This window comes from Oreochromis niloticus, linkage group LG20 (assembly GCF_001858045.2).
Source record: "Oreochromis niloticus isolate F11D_XX linkage group LG20, O_niloticus_UMD_NMBU, whole genome shotgun sequence".
NCBI classification, from domain to species: Eukaryota; Metazoa; Chordata; class Actinopteri; order Cichliformes; family Cichlidae; genus Oreochromis; species Oreochromis niloticus.
The window spans coordinates 7854721-7871205 of NC_031984.2; the positions used below are offsets into that span (position 1 = coordinate 7854721).

The window sequence follows — 16485 nt, forward strand, 5'->3', positions numbered from 1 at the left end:
GCCTGCAGCTTATTGTAACCCTTTCTGTTGTTTTATGTTAGCGAGCTTGTATGTTATGAGCTTGTATACCTAATTTTTAATTGCATATGAAGATGATACATGTAACTGAAAATTGTACCTCCATCATGTACTGGTCCACAATATGCTGTTCAGCTACAGGTCCTTTGTAGGATTTGTACATTTCCACATCTTCTATGGTGGGGACATACCTTAAACATAAAACAATAAATAAATAAGAAGAAAATGTTTGCTGTTCACCACAGGTGATGCTATTTACCTGTTAAAATACCAAATCACATGGCTTCACAGTGAACATACCATTTCTTGCCAAACAACAGTTTGAAACATTTTTTGAGTATATCATTGTCCTGCTATTTCCCCCCTTTGTCCCCTGAGGCTTAGTTCTGAAAAGGTGATTTCATACTCTTTTGAGCTTTAATCAATCACTTGTCTGCTCTCTGTCTGTCCGGTCTAATCAAACCACACTCACATAGTCCTGATACCTCAGATTAGCCGAGTCTTTAGAGTTTAATTTGTAATCAGTAATACCTAAATATATTCTTAAAACTCGATGCTTATTTAGTCATTAATATTCATCTGGTGGATAAATACGGAGCCCGTTTAGAGGGCTGTAATAGTCTGGGTCCTTCAATTTTATGTGAATTTGCCAATCAGTCTTTTCTTTCCTACGTGGTTGGAAAATAAGTTCCAGCTGATTTGGGAGACTTGCTGCAACATCCTGTAGAAATCTGCTGCTGCTGGAAAAACAACGGCGCCGATGTGATGTCTGATTTCTTTTTTATGTATTTATTTTTTGCCTCTGGGCTTATATGCCATATGTCATATGAGATGTCTATGTTCATTTCCCTTTTTTCATATTTGCCTGTATGTGTGTGTCATCCTCTGGGACAGTTAGTCTTGTTAGGCTTTTATGCCTCTCTTTTTAAATCAATGTTACACATTTTTCTCACCTACATTCATATCACGTACATTCCTTTACAAAATTTGATGTTTGATTTGTTTGCTTTTTATGTGCCTTGTGTCTTTTAGTCATAATGTGTTCAGGAACTGCAGATAAAAGATAAGCTATGTGGTTAAATCTGACAGGCAAGTGTAATTAATGAAGATTAAGTCAATTTATTTAGTAATTTGTTCATTGTCCAAGGTCAATAAATTTTCAGAAATGGACTTTTCTGGCCACTGACAGCAATCAGAAATTATATATAAACTGAACAGAGGCAGATGTTTTTTCTAAGTTGATATGGTGCTGTCACCAAATACACCCTTATATCGTCCACACGTGGAGCTGCAATATGTCCACCTAATGCGTATATAGTTCCCAGTGCAAGCATTAGGTAGGAGTGGTGACAGTTCATCAAACAAATAACAGAGTTTATAGTTTTCTTATTAAAAATGAACCAAAAAAAATCATAGAACATGGAAAAATAAAAAAAAAAACAAATCAAGAATGAAGAAAACCTTGGCAACAATCAAAAGCAGAAATTTTCATTCCAGAACTGATATCTTTTTCTGTGCCACAGTGAATATTTTATTGCTAAGGGGAAAAAGCGCCCATCCTCAAACAGTATGCTGTATGTGGAGCTATGAATTTATTTTCTACTGGTTAACAACACTGTGTCAGCTGTACATATTTACAGTCTTTTGTTTTTATTTTGATAGAGATATGTCTTAGTATGGCCAGTGTGTGAACTTTAGAGCGACTTTTGACTGAGAATATTAATACTGTATGAACCTGAGAATTATTTTAACTTATTAACTTAAAAAAAAGAGTAAACAGTTGAATATGACGTGTCGCCATGTCAAAAAGGTAAAAACATATCAAGTCCAGCGATCTCTAATATCAGTCGTTGTTTAAGCATCAGAAAAGGATACATACATTTAGACCTTTAGACTGACTTTAAAATTTTATGTTACATTTTCTTTTATTGTCATGTGTACTTTTGTTCAGGTATCTCATCACATGTTTCCTTGCTTGTCCCCATGAAGCGATGCCATTAGACTGATTTCTAGTAGCCCGGGGAAAGACGAGTGATTAAAAGCCAAGTAACGCTGATGCTCCTCGTCAGCTTCTATAAAGCAGCGAGACGTTGATGGGAAGAGCCATTTATTCGCTTGCACTGAATTTGAACCTCTCTCTCGTCTTAAACTGGGCTTCCTACTTCTGTCATTCCTGTGAGTTCTGACCTCAAACCATAGACGTTCGCCTTCTCACCAGTCCGCCTATGTGCCACCGGAGTAGCACCGGTCATCAATATTGCAGCACCTGTTGGGAGTGGTTCTTTCAAGATTGTATTCCTCAGGACGACGCCACCAAGCATTAAAATATATATTATGTTTTCACAGAATATATAAAGCCGTCCCCACAGTACATTAGATCAGTTTTGCCTTCCAGGAGGTCAGCACACAGAGTCACTAAGTAAACTGCAGGTAAGAATCAGGAAGCATTTTACCCACTTGCTGTGTTTTATTCCTGAGGGCATGTCAATAGTTTCCATCTCTGCAAATAACCCGAGATAAAACTTTTATTAGTGAGCTGCTCTAGTAAAAGGTTCTGGCATCTGCTCTTTAGTATTAAAACACAGTGAATACTGCCGTGTGTCTTCCTCACATGAATTGGTAGCGGTTTCCCCTGTTTCACATTGTCCTGGCAGTAACATGGACCCACATCCCCGTTGATGATTTGTTTAGCATCTAGTTTCCAAAGGCTTTACCTCTGCCAATGAAAACACACATCAACCGCCCACGGACTTGGGCACAAAAAGATGTTCACCTCTCAGCTTCAGTTGTGACACTATAAGGAGTGAATACAAATCAGCGTTTTTTTGGCACCAAGTCATACCTCCTCAGAGAGGTGATGTGCTCATCAGACAGGCCTCCATCTTTCTCATTAATGATGAACAGTTTGTCCTTCAGCTCTCCCGGTTGCACCGGAAAACTTTTGAGGAAAATGTCTAGGAGAACAATAGATTAGAAAAAGTCAACACACTCAATGGTACATGAAAGCTTTTCTCTTGACAGATAGTCCTCTTATCCTGCGATGAAATGACTCAAAAAGCATTCTGAAGACAAAGGGTCCTTTGCTTAATTACTTTCTTCCAAATGCCTAAGGGAAATGCACAAATTTGCATTCTATCAAGTCAAAGCTGATGTGATTTTTTTTATAGGAAATGCCTCTGCATAATTCAGTAGCTGTGAGAAGACTTCATTATGAGCATCAGCGTTTAGACATGTATGTAATATGAACAGTGAATTCTATAAAATACACTCACTTAAGCCGGTCTGACACACGGGCTCTGATTTGGCAATTTTAATTCAATATGTTATGAGGCTAAGTAACAGAAAGCCTCGATTCTGAGTGCTGAACTTGCTGTTTAAGACATGTTGACCGAATAGTTTGATCGTCTGAGAAATCTGTTCACACATTTTCTCTCAACGGTAGAAAAGATCGATACCACTCTTATGTTTGGCTGCTGGTATATGAAACTGCAACAGCAGTTTATCTTTAGTATAATGGCTTGTTCTAAAATGTGCACACACCTCTACCTCTAACATTCACTTAATAGTGGATTGTATTTTGCTCTTTTAATATGTCCATCCATCCATCTTCTTCCACTTACCTGGGGCCGGGTCGTGGGGGCAGCAGCCTAAACAGAGAAGCCCAGACATCCCTCTCCCCAGCCACCTCATCCAGCTTGTCCGGGGGAACACCAAGGCGTTCCCAGGCCAGCCGAGAGATATAATCTCTTCAGCATGTCCTGGGTCTGCCCCGGGGCCTCCTCCGGTGGGACATGCCCGGAACACCTCACCCAGGAGGCGCCCAGGAAGCATCCTTGTCAGATGCCCGAACCACCTCAACTGGCTCCTTTCGATGTGAAGGAGCAGCATATCTCTGAGGGAGAGGCCAGCCACCCTTCGGAGGAAGCTCATTTCTGCCGCTTGTATCTGTGATCTCGTTCTTTTGATCACTACCCAAAACTCGTGACCATAGGTAAGGGTAGGGACGTAGATCGACCGGTAAATTCAGAGCTTTGCTTTTACACTCAGCTCTCTCTTCACCACAACAGACCGGTACCAATCCGTCTGTCGATCTCTCGCTCCCTTCTCCCGTCACTCGTGAACATTACCCCGAGATACTTAAACTCCTCCACTTGGGGCAAGAACTCGTCCCTGACCCGGAGTGGGCACTCCACCCTTTTCCGGCTGAGGACCATTGCCTCAGATTTGGAGGTGCTGATTCCCATTCCCACCGCTTCACACTCAGCTGCGAACCGTTCCAAGGCGAGCTGGAGGCCATCACCCAATGAAGCCAACAGAACCACATCATCCGCGAAAAGCAGAGGTGAGATACTGAGACCACCCAAGTGAAAGCCTTCCACCACTTGGCTACGCCTAGAAATTCTGTCCATAAAAATTAGGAACAGAATCAGTGACAAAGGGCAGCCCTGGCGGAGCTATGCGGACCAAGCTTTTGCAACGGTTGTATAAGGATTGAATGGCCCGTAGCAAAGGGCCAGACACCCCATACTCCTGTAGCACCCCCCACAGGACCGCCCGAGGGACACGTTTGAATGCCTTCTCCAAGTCCACAAAACAAAATGTTAAAAAAAATTTTAATTAAAGCAATAATTGAAAAGTTGAAAAGCCCCCCTTGCTATTCTTATAGACAGCTAGGCTAGCTATTCAACTGCCTCCAGCATGTAGCCAGTCGTAGGATAAGCTAGACCGCTGCTTGCAGGCATACGATGCAACTAGTGTCAGTCTTATGTAACTCTAAACAACTGTCCATAAAAAGGGTGACTTTCAACATTTGCAGTCCGAAGTAGTAGTTGAACTGCTGAATCTAAACCATCAAACTGATTAAAAATGGGCTCATCATGTTAAATGAGGAGCACTGAGGTACAAAGCTGTAATCATCACGTCTCTAAATCCTTGACATTAAAGACTTGAGACAGTAATTCCCTTACCAGGACCAACAGAGGACGAATCATAACATCAAACATCCAAAACAATTTTGAAGAACTACTAGTCTCCTCGTGAGTAAGGGTTAGGCTGTCTCATCTAGCCTGAAACACACACACACACACACACAAGTGCAAATTAAGCCCTTTGTTGGCTGGCACTCAGACAAACCGGGCAATGCCCTGGCAAATTAGAGTATGGAGATGGAGAGCGTATCCCATCGGGTGCATGAAGCCACAGGTGTACTTTTAATTAGGAGTGCGACATTTTCAGTCATTAAATAGGCAGCATGCAGTGGGGCTCTCAAGGTAAATAACCATATGAGTCGGACACACAATCTAAACAGAACTGCACTTTGATCATACAAATCTGCAATGGATCTCATCTAATTATGGAACTGTATAGCTCTATCACATTACTTCAGTACAATTTTGAGGTACTTGGAGCATCTCCATTTAATGCTACTTTCTGCTTCTACCCCATTTCATATGGCACTTTTTACTCCTCTTCTATTATCTCACCAGTTATCTGGTAGCTTTATTGTTTATAGTTAATATTATTTTTGAACAAATATTCACTTGAAGCAAAACAAAGCAGTTTCACATTATTTTTACCATTCAGCCAACAATCCCTCAAGCCAATGGATTCAGTTCAATTCAGCTTTATTTATATAGTGCCAAATCACAACAATAGTCACCTCAAGGTGGTTTATAGTGTAAGGAAAATAACCTACTATAATACAGTGGCAACTCCTTGTGAGCAAGAGATAATGGGAAGGAAGAACTCCTTTTTAACAGGAAGAAGGAGGTCACTTGCCCCAAGACACACAGACACACTGTGGAAGAGAGCCATTTACTAACAACTAACAATTAAATACAGAGTGGTACACAAACACATTGCAGCATAAATAAGGGAGGATTCTGAGTCACCTGATCTAGACCTGAAAGCTTTAAGGCTAGAGAGGGTGTCTGTCTCCCAGTACCATACTGGGAGCTGGTTCTACAGAGGAGAGGTCTGAAAGCTGAAGGCTCTTGATGGGGCCCAGGAGCAACTGGGCAACACACTACAAAGAGTATTGAAAGCTGTGGGTCCATCTTTCACATCAAAAACAACACTTGACCTGGGAATAAACCATTCTGTATGATAACATTCAGAATCTTTTATAATTTATTTAAACATTGTGGTGGCATGCAGAGAGGAGTCACGGCTATTAGCATTCAGAAATTCCTAACACACATTCACAGACAAACCTTGTATCAGCGTCCTTCATCTGCTCTAAAGATATTTTTCAAAAGAATGCAAAAAAAAAAAAATCAATATGAGCTGCAATCTTGCTGTGAAGGGTCCACTGAGTTTCTGTAGAGTACTTAAATGCAGTGCGCAAGTACACAGATCAATGCAGCATTGTTCTATGCACGCTTGATGCAGCTGATGTTCCGGCTTGCCCATAAGGATCGTGCTGATTACCATATTAAACCCCTCAAAAACACAAAACAATAGTAACACAACCACCTGCTCAAGCTGTCTAGTTCCATCTGCCTCAGTGCGTAACTGCAAACACCATACTGTTTTTAAAGGCACTGTGGATACAGTAAGGGAGCCAATGTATGTCTAATGCTAATTATCACTTCTGGGTTTGTTAATTAATTATTGATCACATATCTGGGATGTTATTATATTGAGGTGGAGTCTCACTGTCTACTGAGGTGAGGTGTTCCTGGCTTTGTAAAAAGAAAGTGAGACTTTGCATGCACACTGGCTCCCGGTTTAATGGGATCAGATGAATAAATAGTGTGGCGAAGAATGAGATATGAGACGAATAAACAGCATGAATTTAGGCAGGTTTTGGTGATAAACATGCAAACAAGAGCGGGAGGGGCATGTTGCTTATGTGTGCATGTGTGTTGGGGGTGGCAGGAACGGGTGCGATGGGATAGAGAGGGACAGAAAGAAAGAGAAGTCTGATTCCCAAATTATTCCGTTTTATGTATCTGGGTGGAGATCATGTGTTTTTAAACAGGCAGAAATCACCTCTGGACTAAGTCTGTTCTAAATTACAAAAACAAAACTCGGTGTTTAAAATTTGCCTCAAAGTCAGATACAAAATGCAGCAGTGCAGCAAAGGTAATTAACCATTACTTCTCACGATGCTCTTTCTTTGGTATTATCATTTTATGTTACTCATATATCACTGCAGTTCAGATGTAAGGCTTACACAATACAAGAATTTAAATGCATTGATATAGATCCAAAGTGTCAAATTTGGCTCCACCGTGGCCCACTGCGACCATAAAATACTATTTACAGATGAGCCACAACATCCAGTGTTGTGAGATAAAGCCAAAGCAAAGTCATAAAACTGAAGCCAAAGTTACAGCACAAAAATAATGTTTTGCAGTTACATAAACACATCTATTCTTACATTTCGTTTACCAAATAGAAAATGGTGATTTTTTTAAGTCACCCTTTAGAATTTTATAAAGGTTAAAATTTTGCAAAATCAGCAACTAAATGCATTTAGCCCAGACGACCTGTTGAAGTTCAAACTGAGCTTCAAAATGGGGATAAAAGGCAATTTAAGTGACTTTAAATATGGCATAGCTGTTGGTATTTCAAAAAATGCTAACCTACAGCGATGTTTACACCACCATCTCTATCTTTACAGAGAATAGTCTGAAAAGGAGAAAATATCCAGTGTGCAGCAGTTATCAAGAAGAAAATACCTTGTTCCTGCTAGAGGTCAGAGGAAAATGGCCAGAGTGCTTCGAGCTGATGAAAAGGCAACAGTAACTAAAATAACCACTCGCTACAACATAAATATGCAGAAGAGCATCCTTGCACAAACAACACATCAAACCTTGAAGCAGATGGTCTACAACAGCACAAGACCACACCAGTCGGCTAAGAACAGGAAACAGAGGTTACAGTTAACATAGACTCACCTAAACTGGACAAAATAAGATGCCTGGGAAGGTTTGAATTTGGTGTAAACAACAGGAAATCTTGGATCCATGGACCAGTTCTTATATTGAATCTAACATCTCTCATTCACAAGCACCTTTTTTTCTACACCTAAGTGCTTTCTTTCTAATTTTCACACTCCAGTGGATGTGCTCTCCGTATCTCGCCCATGGATACTTAAGCATGCAGACTGAAGCAGTCAGGGATCGAACCACCAACCTTCCAATTACTAGATTATAGGATTGACAGTCAGACTGTTAGTGGCAGTGCAATAGTGTGTGAGACATTTTCTTAGCACACTCTGGACTCTTTAGTACCAACCAAGAAATGTTTAACCACCACACTAGGAATGCTGCTGATCATGCTCATTCCTTTATGGTAACATGTACCTATCTTCCAATGTCTGCTTCCAGCACGATGATACACATCACCAAGCTTAGATATCATCAAACTGGTTTCTTGAGCATGGCAGTGAGTTCACTGCATTCAAATGCTCTCTACAGTCACCAGATCTCAGCCTGATAGAGCACTTCATGACGTGGTGGAACAGGAGGTTCACATTATCGATGTGCAGCTGACAAATCTGCAGCCACTGTGTGATGCTATCACGTAAATATGGGCCAAAATGTCTGAGGAATGTTTCCAGCAACCTTGTTGAATCTATGCAGATCTTCAGGTAACGGGAAATCCAACCCAGGACTAATAATGTGCATCTAATAAAGTTTCATAGTGTATTTACTGAACTGTACCTCTCAACTGTTTTTCAGGTGATTATGTGGGGCATCTCTGCTTAAACTGCACAGAAAATGGAGTGATTGATAGATCAGTGGTTACCATACTGGTTACCAGTGATGGGAATAACAGCATTAAAATAAACGGGATTACTTTTTTCAGTAATGGGTAATCTAACAAATTACTTCTTCTATGATTACAATGCCATTACCTTTACACATGACAATTTTTTGGCACACAATGGGTTGAAGCTGTCTTCATCTTACTGGGAGCTGGGGGGGGGGGCAAAACAATCGCATGAGTGCTGCTGATTGGCTGATGAAGAGTGAAGTAGTCATGCTAAACCAACCAGAGGTAGACTTGGGCGAGTGTTCACATACAAACATAGTGAGCACTCATAAACGAAAAGGCAGACAGAGGCACAGTCATGGAGATCCCAGATAATTCAAAGGTAGCATTTTTTTAAGTGGAAGTCCAGACATTATTTTTCTCTCAAAGAGAGAAACGTCAAGAATCTCTAAGTGAAATGTGATTTATGCCCTGGAACAAAGTGCTTTTCCACATCAGTTGTAAGCAATTCGACTAGTTTTGTTGCACCTCTCAATGTCACAGCCGCAACAAAGCTAGTCACCAGTAACGACGGTGTTGATGCTAGCAGGCGCAGACCAAACCCAGGTGAGGCTATCGTCAGCTCAGCAAATAACAGAGATGGAGCGACGCCATCTAACAGTCTAAGCTTGATTTCTCTTCTCCACAAACATCTGTAGCACAGAACAGACTGATAGCCAAGTACGTTGTCGAGAACATGCTGCCTTTATCAACAGTCTAGTGAGATTTCTTCAAGTCTCTTATTTCCAAGATACCAGCCAAGAAGAAGTAGGCCCACCAAGCAGAAAGACTTTTTCCAAATACATAGATACCCAGTACTTTAGTGTTCAGTGTTTCCTGTTAGTTCCTTCGACTGAGGGCTCATTTATTTCAATTATATATTCAGTTTTATAATAAACAATTGAATATGTACTTTAGTATGTTCAAGTATATTTACTAATTTATATTTTAGTATTTTACTAAAGATGGGATCAAAATTCTTTTACATATTTAAACTTTTTTTAAAGTTACTTTTCCTGGTAATTAGTTACTTTTATAATATTGTAACTCATTTGTAACTCAGTTACTTTTTGGAAGAAGTAACTGGCAACTATAACTAATTACTTTTTCAAAGTAGCTTGCCCAAAACTGATTAGCACTAATTAGCAGGTATCTGTGTCTATCTTACAGACAAGCTGGCGATAGTTAGCATTTCACTCTGCTCTCCATACGTGCTCACTTCTGGTGACAGTTTCAAATCAAGGCTTCACAAACCAATGTATGACATCATGGAGGCTACACCAATGTTTCATATATATTCTACACTTATACATTGTTGTATTAATAAGGATAATCCAGCAACAGAAAACCAAAACACACATGCACAACCACTTTTCTTTCCTGAGAATATACTTATCGCTTTCACTTAAGTGACATTTTGAACTTTTTAATTTTTTGTAGTAAAAATGACACTTTCAATAGTGGTATTAATAGGACCAAATAAATAGGAACTGAAAGGCAGATGCTTTTCCTTGTTCGTCAAATGTTTTTAAAGCTTGCAGCAAAAAGATGCATGGCCTTGAGTTGCCTTCGGGCTCTCATCTCTCAGCTCCTGCGCCTGACAGAATCAAAGTTTCCAGGTCAGGGAGGAGCCCTTGATACAGTATTCTGTATCAAGGCAGGAAATCACTGCTGTTGTCGCTCAGATCCCCTATCCATATTTTATGAATATGTGAACTCTAATTATGTTGCCAGTCTGCACATTCATGCTGATTCCATTTAGCAGCCCACCACCACATCTGTATCGGTTCACGGTAACTGTGCTACTTGGAGGACCTGTGAGAGGAAGCTTCTGAAATGTTCTCCCCTGGCATGGCTCTTGAAATATACAAGCCACATACACTCAGTTAATCAAAAGTGAAAAGCCATTAGATGAGAAATAGAATATGTTCCAGTCCACAATCACTCTGCAGAGTCCATGGGCAGTCATGTCACCGCTGGATTGGTGACATACTGCCCCCTGCAGACACAAATACAGATCATATATGTGCTTTGCACAAAATGTGTCTCAACTATTATTTGAAGAGAGAACACTCGCAGCATTTTTAACCCTGAACGAAAGTTGTCAGGTCAGCTTTCTCTTAACTGGGCATACAAGTCGAATTTATAAAAAATTCAAAGGACTTCCTGACAATAATGCTGTTTCTGCAGAGAGGCTGCGCTTTCTGTGTAGTGCTTCCCTCTGGTGGTTGTGTAAACACACATTCTAATTTCTAATTCACTGGAGAAATAAGCTCCTTTATTTGACTTAATCCGGAAGAATGGCTTTTCATTACAGCATGGAAATGATACTTATTATTTTGCAGAGGAAATCTAATCTTCTTCTTAAAATGCTGAAAATTATATGTTTCCTTTGGCAATATTTATGAGCAGCTTCACGTCAAAAGTCACAGACATATTTATTGTACTCACTGAAGTTGTGTGCAATCTTCTGGTTCAGCATAATATGCTGGGTATTATTTGGCTCAACAACACCAAACGTCCCAAGATCTTTAACAGCAAATTGGTTGTGCAAGAGTGATGTGTCGATTTCAACCCTCCCCATGCGTTCCTGTATCCAGAACGATTTTGCAATCTGCCAACAAACAAATTAATTCAGTACTGCAACAATTTAATTTTATGAGGAAATCAATGCTAATATTACAAAAGAACAGCACTTGAGAAGAAATAACTGACAGACAAAACAAAGAACAATTCACAGCAATGATGAAGAAAAACCAAGCTGAAACTGACCTTTCTGTTTTTGCCGAAACAATAAAACATGTCATTTAAATATGAAAGACTCACACTAATGGGAGCCTTTGTAAGTGCTATACTTGGCTCTGAAAATATGATAATTCAATGACTTGTAATAAATGGAGACAGTTTTACCTTGTCTGGGCCAATAAGATCCCAGTGGAAAGCCTTGGTGCATGCTTTTTTTGAATTTAGGTTGAGGGGTAAAGGTGGAGGAGCCGGGATGCTTGGGGGAGGGGGCCCTTTCACAATTAAAGAGCCTGCTTCTTGGGCAGGAGACTCTGGGACCACGGGAGGGGGTGGAAGGATAGCACGGGGACTGGGTGGAAGGGGGGTGGGAGATGTCGGAGCAATACGACTGGGAGAGGGCGGTGATGAGACCTGAGGTGTGATTATTTGGGGAGATTTCTTCCTGCGAGGTTTAGGAATAGGGTTTGTGTGATCAGCTGGTGGATGGGTTTGCTGAGCTGATAAATTATCTCCATCACTCAGGGGTGGATCTGCATTTTTATTATCAGCTGGAGGATAAGTCATGCTGCCAGCACCAAATTCACCACTGGACTCGAGATCTGTATCGTTGTCCTCTGTGTCTTCGGGTATGCTCACGTGTCGAAAGGACTTTTGTTCCATGAACATCTTGGACTTCCTTTTCCACTCTGAACACAGTTTGTCAATTGCTTTGACCCATGCGTCCCGTTCCTGTTGCACAGTCCCCGGGGCATCTGTTTCATCTGGCACCTTAAATCTGCAGTAAATAAGCAAAACCTAACTAACTTATCTAGATGACATAAGTAAGGTAATTAACGATCCCAGACTCCTTTTATAATATTATCACTCAAACTGTTACAGTAAAAATGAACACATTGCACAAATAGACTTTTGATCAACAATACCCGCTTGTGCAAGGCAGATAATTAATTTGACAAGAACTACAGCTGGTGTGACAGAGTTCATTAGCTGCTTGCTTTTGTTATATTTCCACGTCTTAATAAAACTCACTCACTGGTACTCATTTTTGTGGGTGATTAGACTGAAAGTGTCAGAGTCGTTAAGTTTCTGCACTCTGGTGTCACCGTTTGACAGGTGAATCACAGTGGAAACAGGCATCGAGGGTGTCATCTCGCCATCTGTGGTGCCCCAGGATCTCAGCGGGACCAGTGTTAGTTGGCCTGGATGGAGCTGGGCCTCATATCTGGAATAAAATGGAGAAGGAGTTATGTTTAGTGTAAGCTTTAGATATATTATAATGTATGCAATTTACCGGTGTCTACTGTTTTTGAAGAAAGAGCAGTATAAAATATAAAAAATATAAAACAGCAGCTAGAAATATAAAATACCCAGCCTGGATGTATTCTAAGATAAGCTCATCTGCCTAGTAATGGGTCATGTATGAGGAAACATAGAGGAGGAGCCATTTGTAGACTCAAATCCAGGAAAGGTTCAGTTAGAGGAACTTTTCTAACTGAAGATAACAGATAAGAGGCTTTCGATAAAAGAAGCGAGTGAATGTAACACCTGACTCAAAGACTGTATCAATTTTCCATCAAAAATCAAAATGAAAGCATAGATTTATTCAGGAATACACTTAAAACTGCTCTCTAACAATGAATACGTTCTCCTTATTCCGAGATTAATTGAATGCGCTGACTTTACTTTGCAGCATATGTCTGGATTCTGACACAAAAGGATTCGTTTTTCATTCCTCAGCTGTAGGCCAAAGTTTAAGGCAATTGCAAACATGATTTTGATTAAGCTTTACTTGCATATGCAGTGATCCAACGTTCTTGGGTAATGGGGGAATGGAGGATTATGGACTAGAATTGGTTGGATAAACATTTCGGGGTTCAGAAATATTGTAATCATTTTGTATGACTGTAAAACTGAAATAAAACTCAAGTCAAACTTAAGAAACTCAAAACTGTCGTAGACTTAGCTTGTGGTATGAGCTACAAGGATTCAAAGTTTATTAAAAGGGATCAATTATGCAGTACATTTTTTTTTATTCCATATTGTGGTGGGGCGTGGTCTGCGGCGCCGCTTCAGGGGAGGCGAACGCACCCGAGCAGCATCCGCAATCACGCCTCGCCACACACATACAATTACTTTATCGACAATGACACATATTGTACTTATACACAGTCCCCACTTTTGAAGGCTGAAATGTACTTGTCCAAACTCACATAATTATAATTATGAGGATTTTTTAATACTTGGATGAAAATTCTTTGGAGTCAATGTAGAGCCCATGAACATCGTTAAATGCTGGGCTTCCACCTGAGATGCTTCAGGCACCGTCAACTGAAGCTGTTTGCTTTTCTGTCTCTGTGCAGTTTAAAGTGAAAATCGTGCTCTGTTGGGTTGAGATCACTCAGGGTTTATGTCAAGGCCCAGTATAAGACCAAATTAATGGTTTAAGCTGTTGACTTCTACACTAGTAGCCGACAAATATTACTGACAAATAACCTCTCATCACTAACAAAACTGTCATTTTGTCCTGTGGCTGTTTTATGAGAGCAATGTTTCAGTAATAAGTAGACATACATACTTCATCCATTTAAATGATGCCAAGCCTCCTCTGTGCAGCAACAACATCCCTTCTCGAATGCTCTGTGGTGCCTGAGATTGCTCATGGGATTCTGCATTTTCTTCTCCGGGATCATTGTATATGTTACTATAAATTATCTTATTGATAAGCTCCATCATCTGCTCGAAATGAGAGAATCATGACAATGAAAAGAGTCACTGTGAAACCATCAGTGAATGACATGAAATGGTATAAAAGTAAAAGCAAGGCTATTGCATTTATTTTTATAGCTTAAGTGTTTGCAATCAAGAGTCTAAATTCAAAGAGCAATAATCACATCTCAGTAAATCTCAGCAGAAATTGCCTCTGTGAAACAATCTTATCATCACCTTATGTTTATCCTCCAGCGACGTGGCCTCCAATTCATAATCATGGTGTCCTTTAAAGGAAATAGAGTACCTGGAACCCTCTCCATCATCACAACTCTTGACAATAGAGAAGGGAAGTTGCCGCTTGACGATTCCTTTCTCTATGCTGCACACCATTTTGGTCCTGAAATCAATCTGGATGTTCACAATGAGAGTGATTAAATGAGCACGTCTGAAGTGTGCACTGTGTGGCATTAAAACATTTATTACTGCATCGCTTTAGTAATTAATCTGCTTTCAGTAAGGCACCATCATAATGTCAAAAATCTAATTTGGTCATTACATTAGATTACACAAATCGACAAGTACAATTCCCATCAGCCCAGCCTGACTTTATCTTTAGTGCTAGTTAGCAATGCTAACATTTTTGTGTGGGTGTGTGAAAGAGAGATTCTGGAACATGCAGAATCTTCGGCCTCTGCATAACCATTTATATGGATTGCCTGTTAAACTGGTATATGGAGTACCTGCTCAACCAGTGAGCTACACCAGCACCAAATCCAGAGGAGCTTTGCATGTTTCAAAGTGCAAAAATAATCCTTCTTTATCTTGTACCTGTACCTTCTTCAGCCCCTGTTCTCCTTAAGGCCCCCGTCCCTTTAAGATTCCTTCTCTGGTGCCTCTCAACAACAGGTGGGTGGCGTACAGCCAGAGCACACAGCTGACCATGTTAAGGGTTGCTCTGTCACCTCAGAGAGCTAAGAGCAGCCTGAAGCCTGAGGTCATGGTCTACATTCCTGTTTCATTTGTTATGCAATGGGATGTCTACAAAGCATCAGCGTTTCAAAGGGCTGCAAGGTGTTAAAGTTTTTTGTTTTTGTTTTGAACTCACCTGTAAAACCCGTTTCTGCCACCTGTAGCGGCCATGCTTGTGAACGCTAAAGTTGTACTGAGATTCTTGCACCTGCAAAAACAACAAATAAACACCATTTCATATATGAATACTTAGAGGGAGATCACCACTTAAGGACAATGTAGAATCACTAGATTACACTATACTGGATTACACAAGGACACTGCATTATTGTTTCTGCCAATGCCCTTGGACTACCTTCCACATTCTTTCATAAAAACAGCTCTTAGAAAATTGTGTTTGAACTGATCCAGCAGGCTTTGCAGCTTATTAACAAAACGATGTTTTTAAAGAGCAGAAGAATAGAATAGAAGAATAGAATAATCCTTTAATTGTCCCACAAGGGAAAATTTGGTTGTAACAGCAGTCAGAAAGACACATATACAAACAAACAGTACACAGGACACAGAACAGAAACATACACAATTTGTCTTACATATTTACATTAAGGACAATGGTTACTATAAACAGAGTACTGTGCAGTTATTAAATTAAATAAAAATAACTACAGATAGAAGAAGATGCTGCACTATATTTTTTAAAGTCTGCTTAACTCCAGCATCAGACTTTTAAAGCCATCTGCAAAGTTTCTGGTGGTGCATTTAGGATATCTGCATGTAAATCACATTCCTTTATCTGTGTCTGTCGCATGGTGGTTATTTGCAGGGACATGTCGACTATAACAGTTTACCGTAGTTAGATCAGTAGCTTAAGGGCTGGTGTTTATAATTTGATTCTTACATGGAATATTGTTTGTTGTGTACTTATACTGTATTATCCAGGAAGAAGAGACATTAGACAGTTCATTTTGGGTCTGCTTTTAAACCATATCTGGCTATCTTGAATGGATCATCTACTTCTTGTAATATTTGTGAGGATTTAAGCTTCATCTGCGCTATTAAAAAATTCCACATATGAAATTATACACTTAACATAAACAGAGCAACAACCTGGAAAGTTTACTTTAAATTCCCAACTGACTGTTCTTTTTCTTTAGCTTTAACTACGACACGCTCCACTAAATCCCCCACTTATCTGGAACTGTTCAGTGTTGAGCGCATGACATAAAACTGCACGTATCTACATATAGTGAATATTTAAACACTTTCAGGGAAAATTGAAAA

The 16485-nt window shown here is 40.0% G+C and overlaps 1 protein-coding gene across 1 annotated transcript in view; it reads right to left on the minus strand.

Moving 5' to 3' along the window:
• The window catches only part of LOC100703679 (formin-like protein 13), a 55264-nt gene that overhangs the window by 37446 nt on the left and 1333 nt on the right, over positions 1-16485 (minus strand). Inside the window, exons 3-10 of the mRNA XM_003439052.5 lie at positions 15341-15412; positions 14470-14643; positions 14102-14259; positions 12560-12748; positions 11692-12301; positions 11233-11395; positions 2861-2972; positions 119-209 (exon numbers count right to left, since the gene is read on the minus strand). Coding sequence (XP_003439100.3) covers positions 119-209; positions 2861-2972; positions 11233-11395; positions 11692-12301; positions 12560-12748; positions 14102-14259; positions 14470-14643; positions 15341-15412 — 1569 coding nt within the window. The remainder of the gene's footprint in view (positions 1-118; positions 210-2860; positions 2973-11232; positions 11396-11691; positions 12302-12559; positions 12749-14101; positions 14260-14469; positions 14644-15340; positions 15413-16485) is intronic.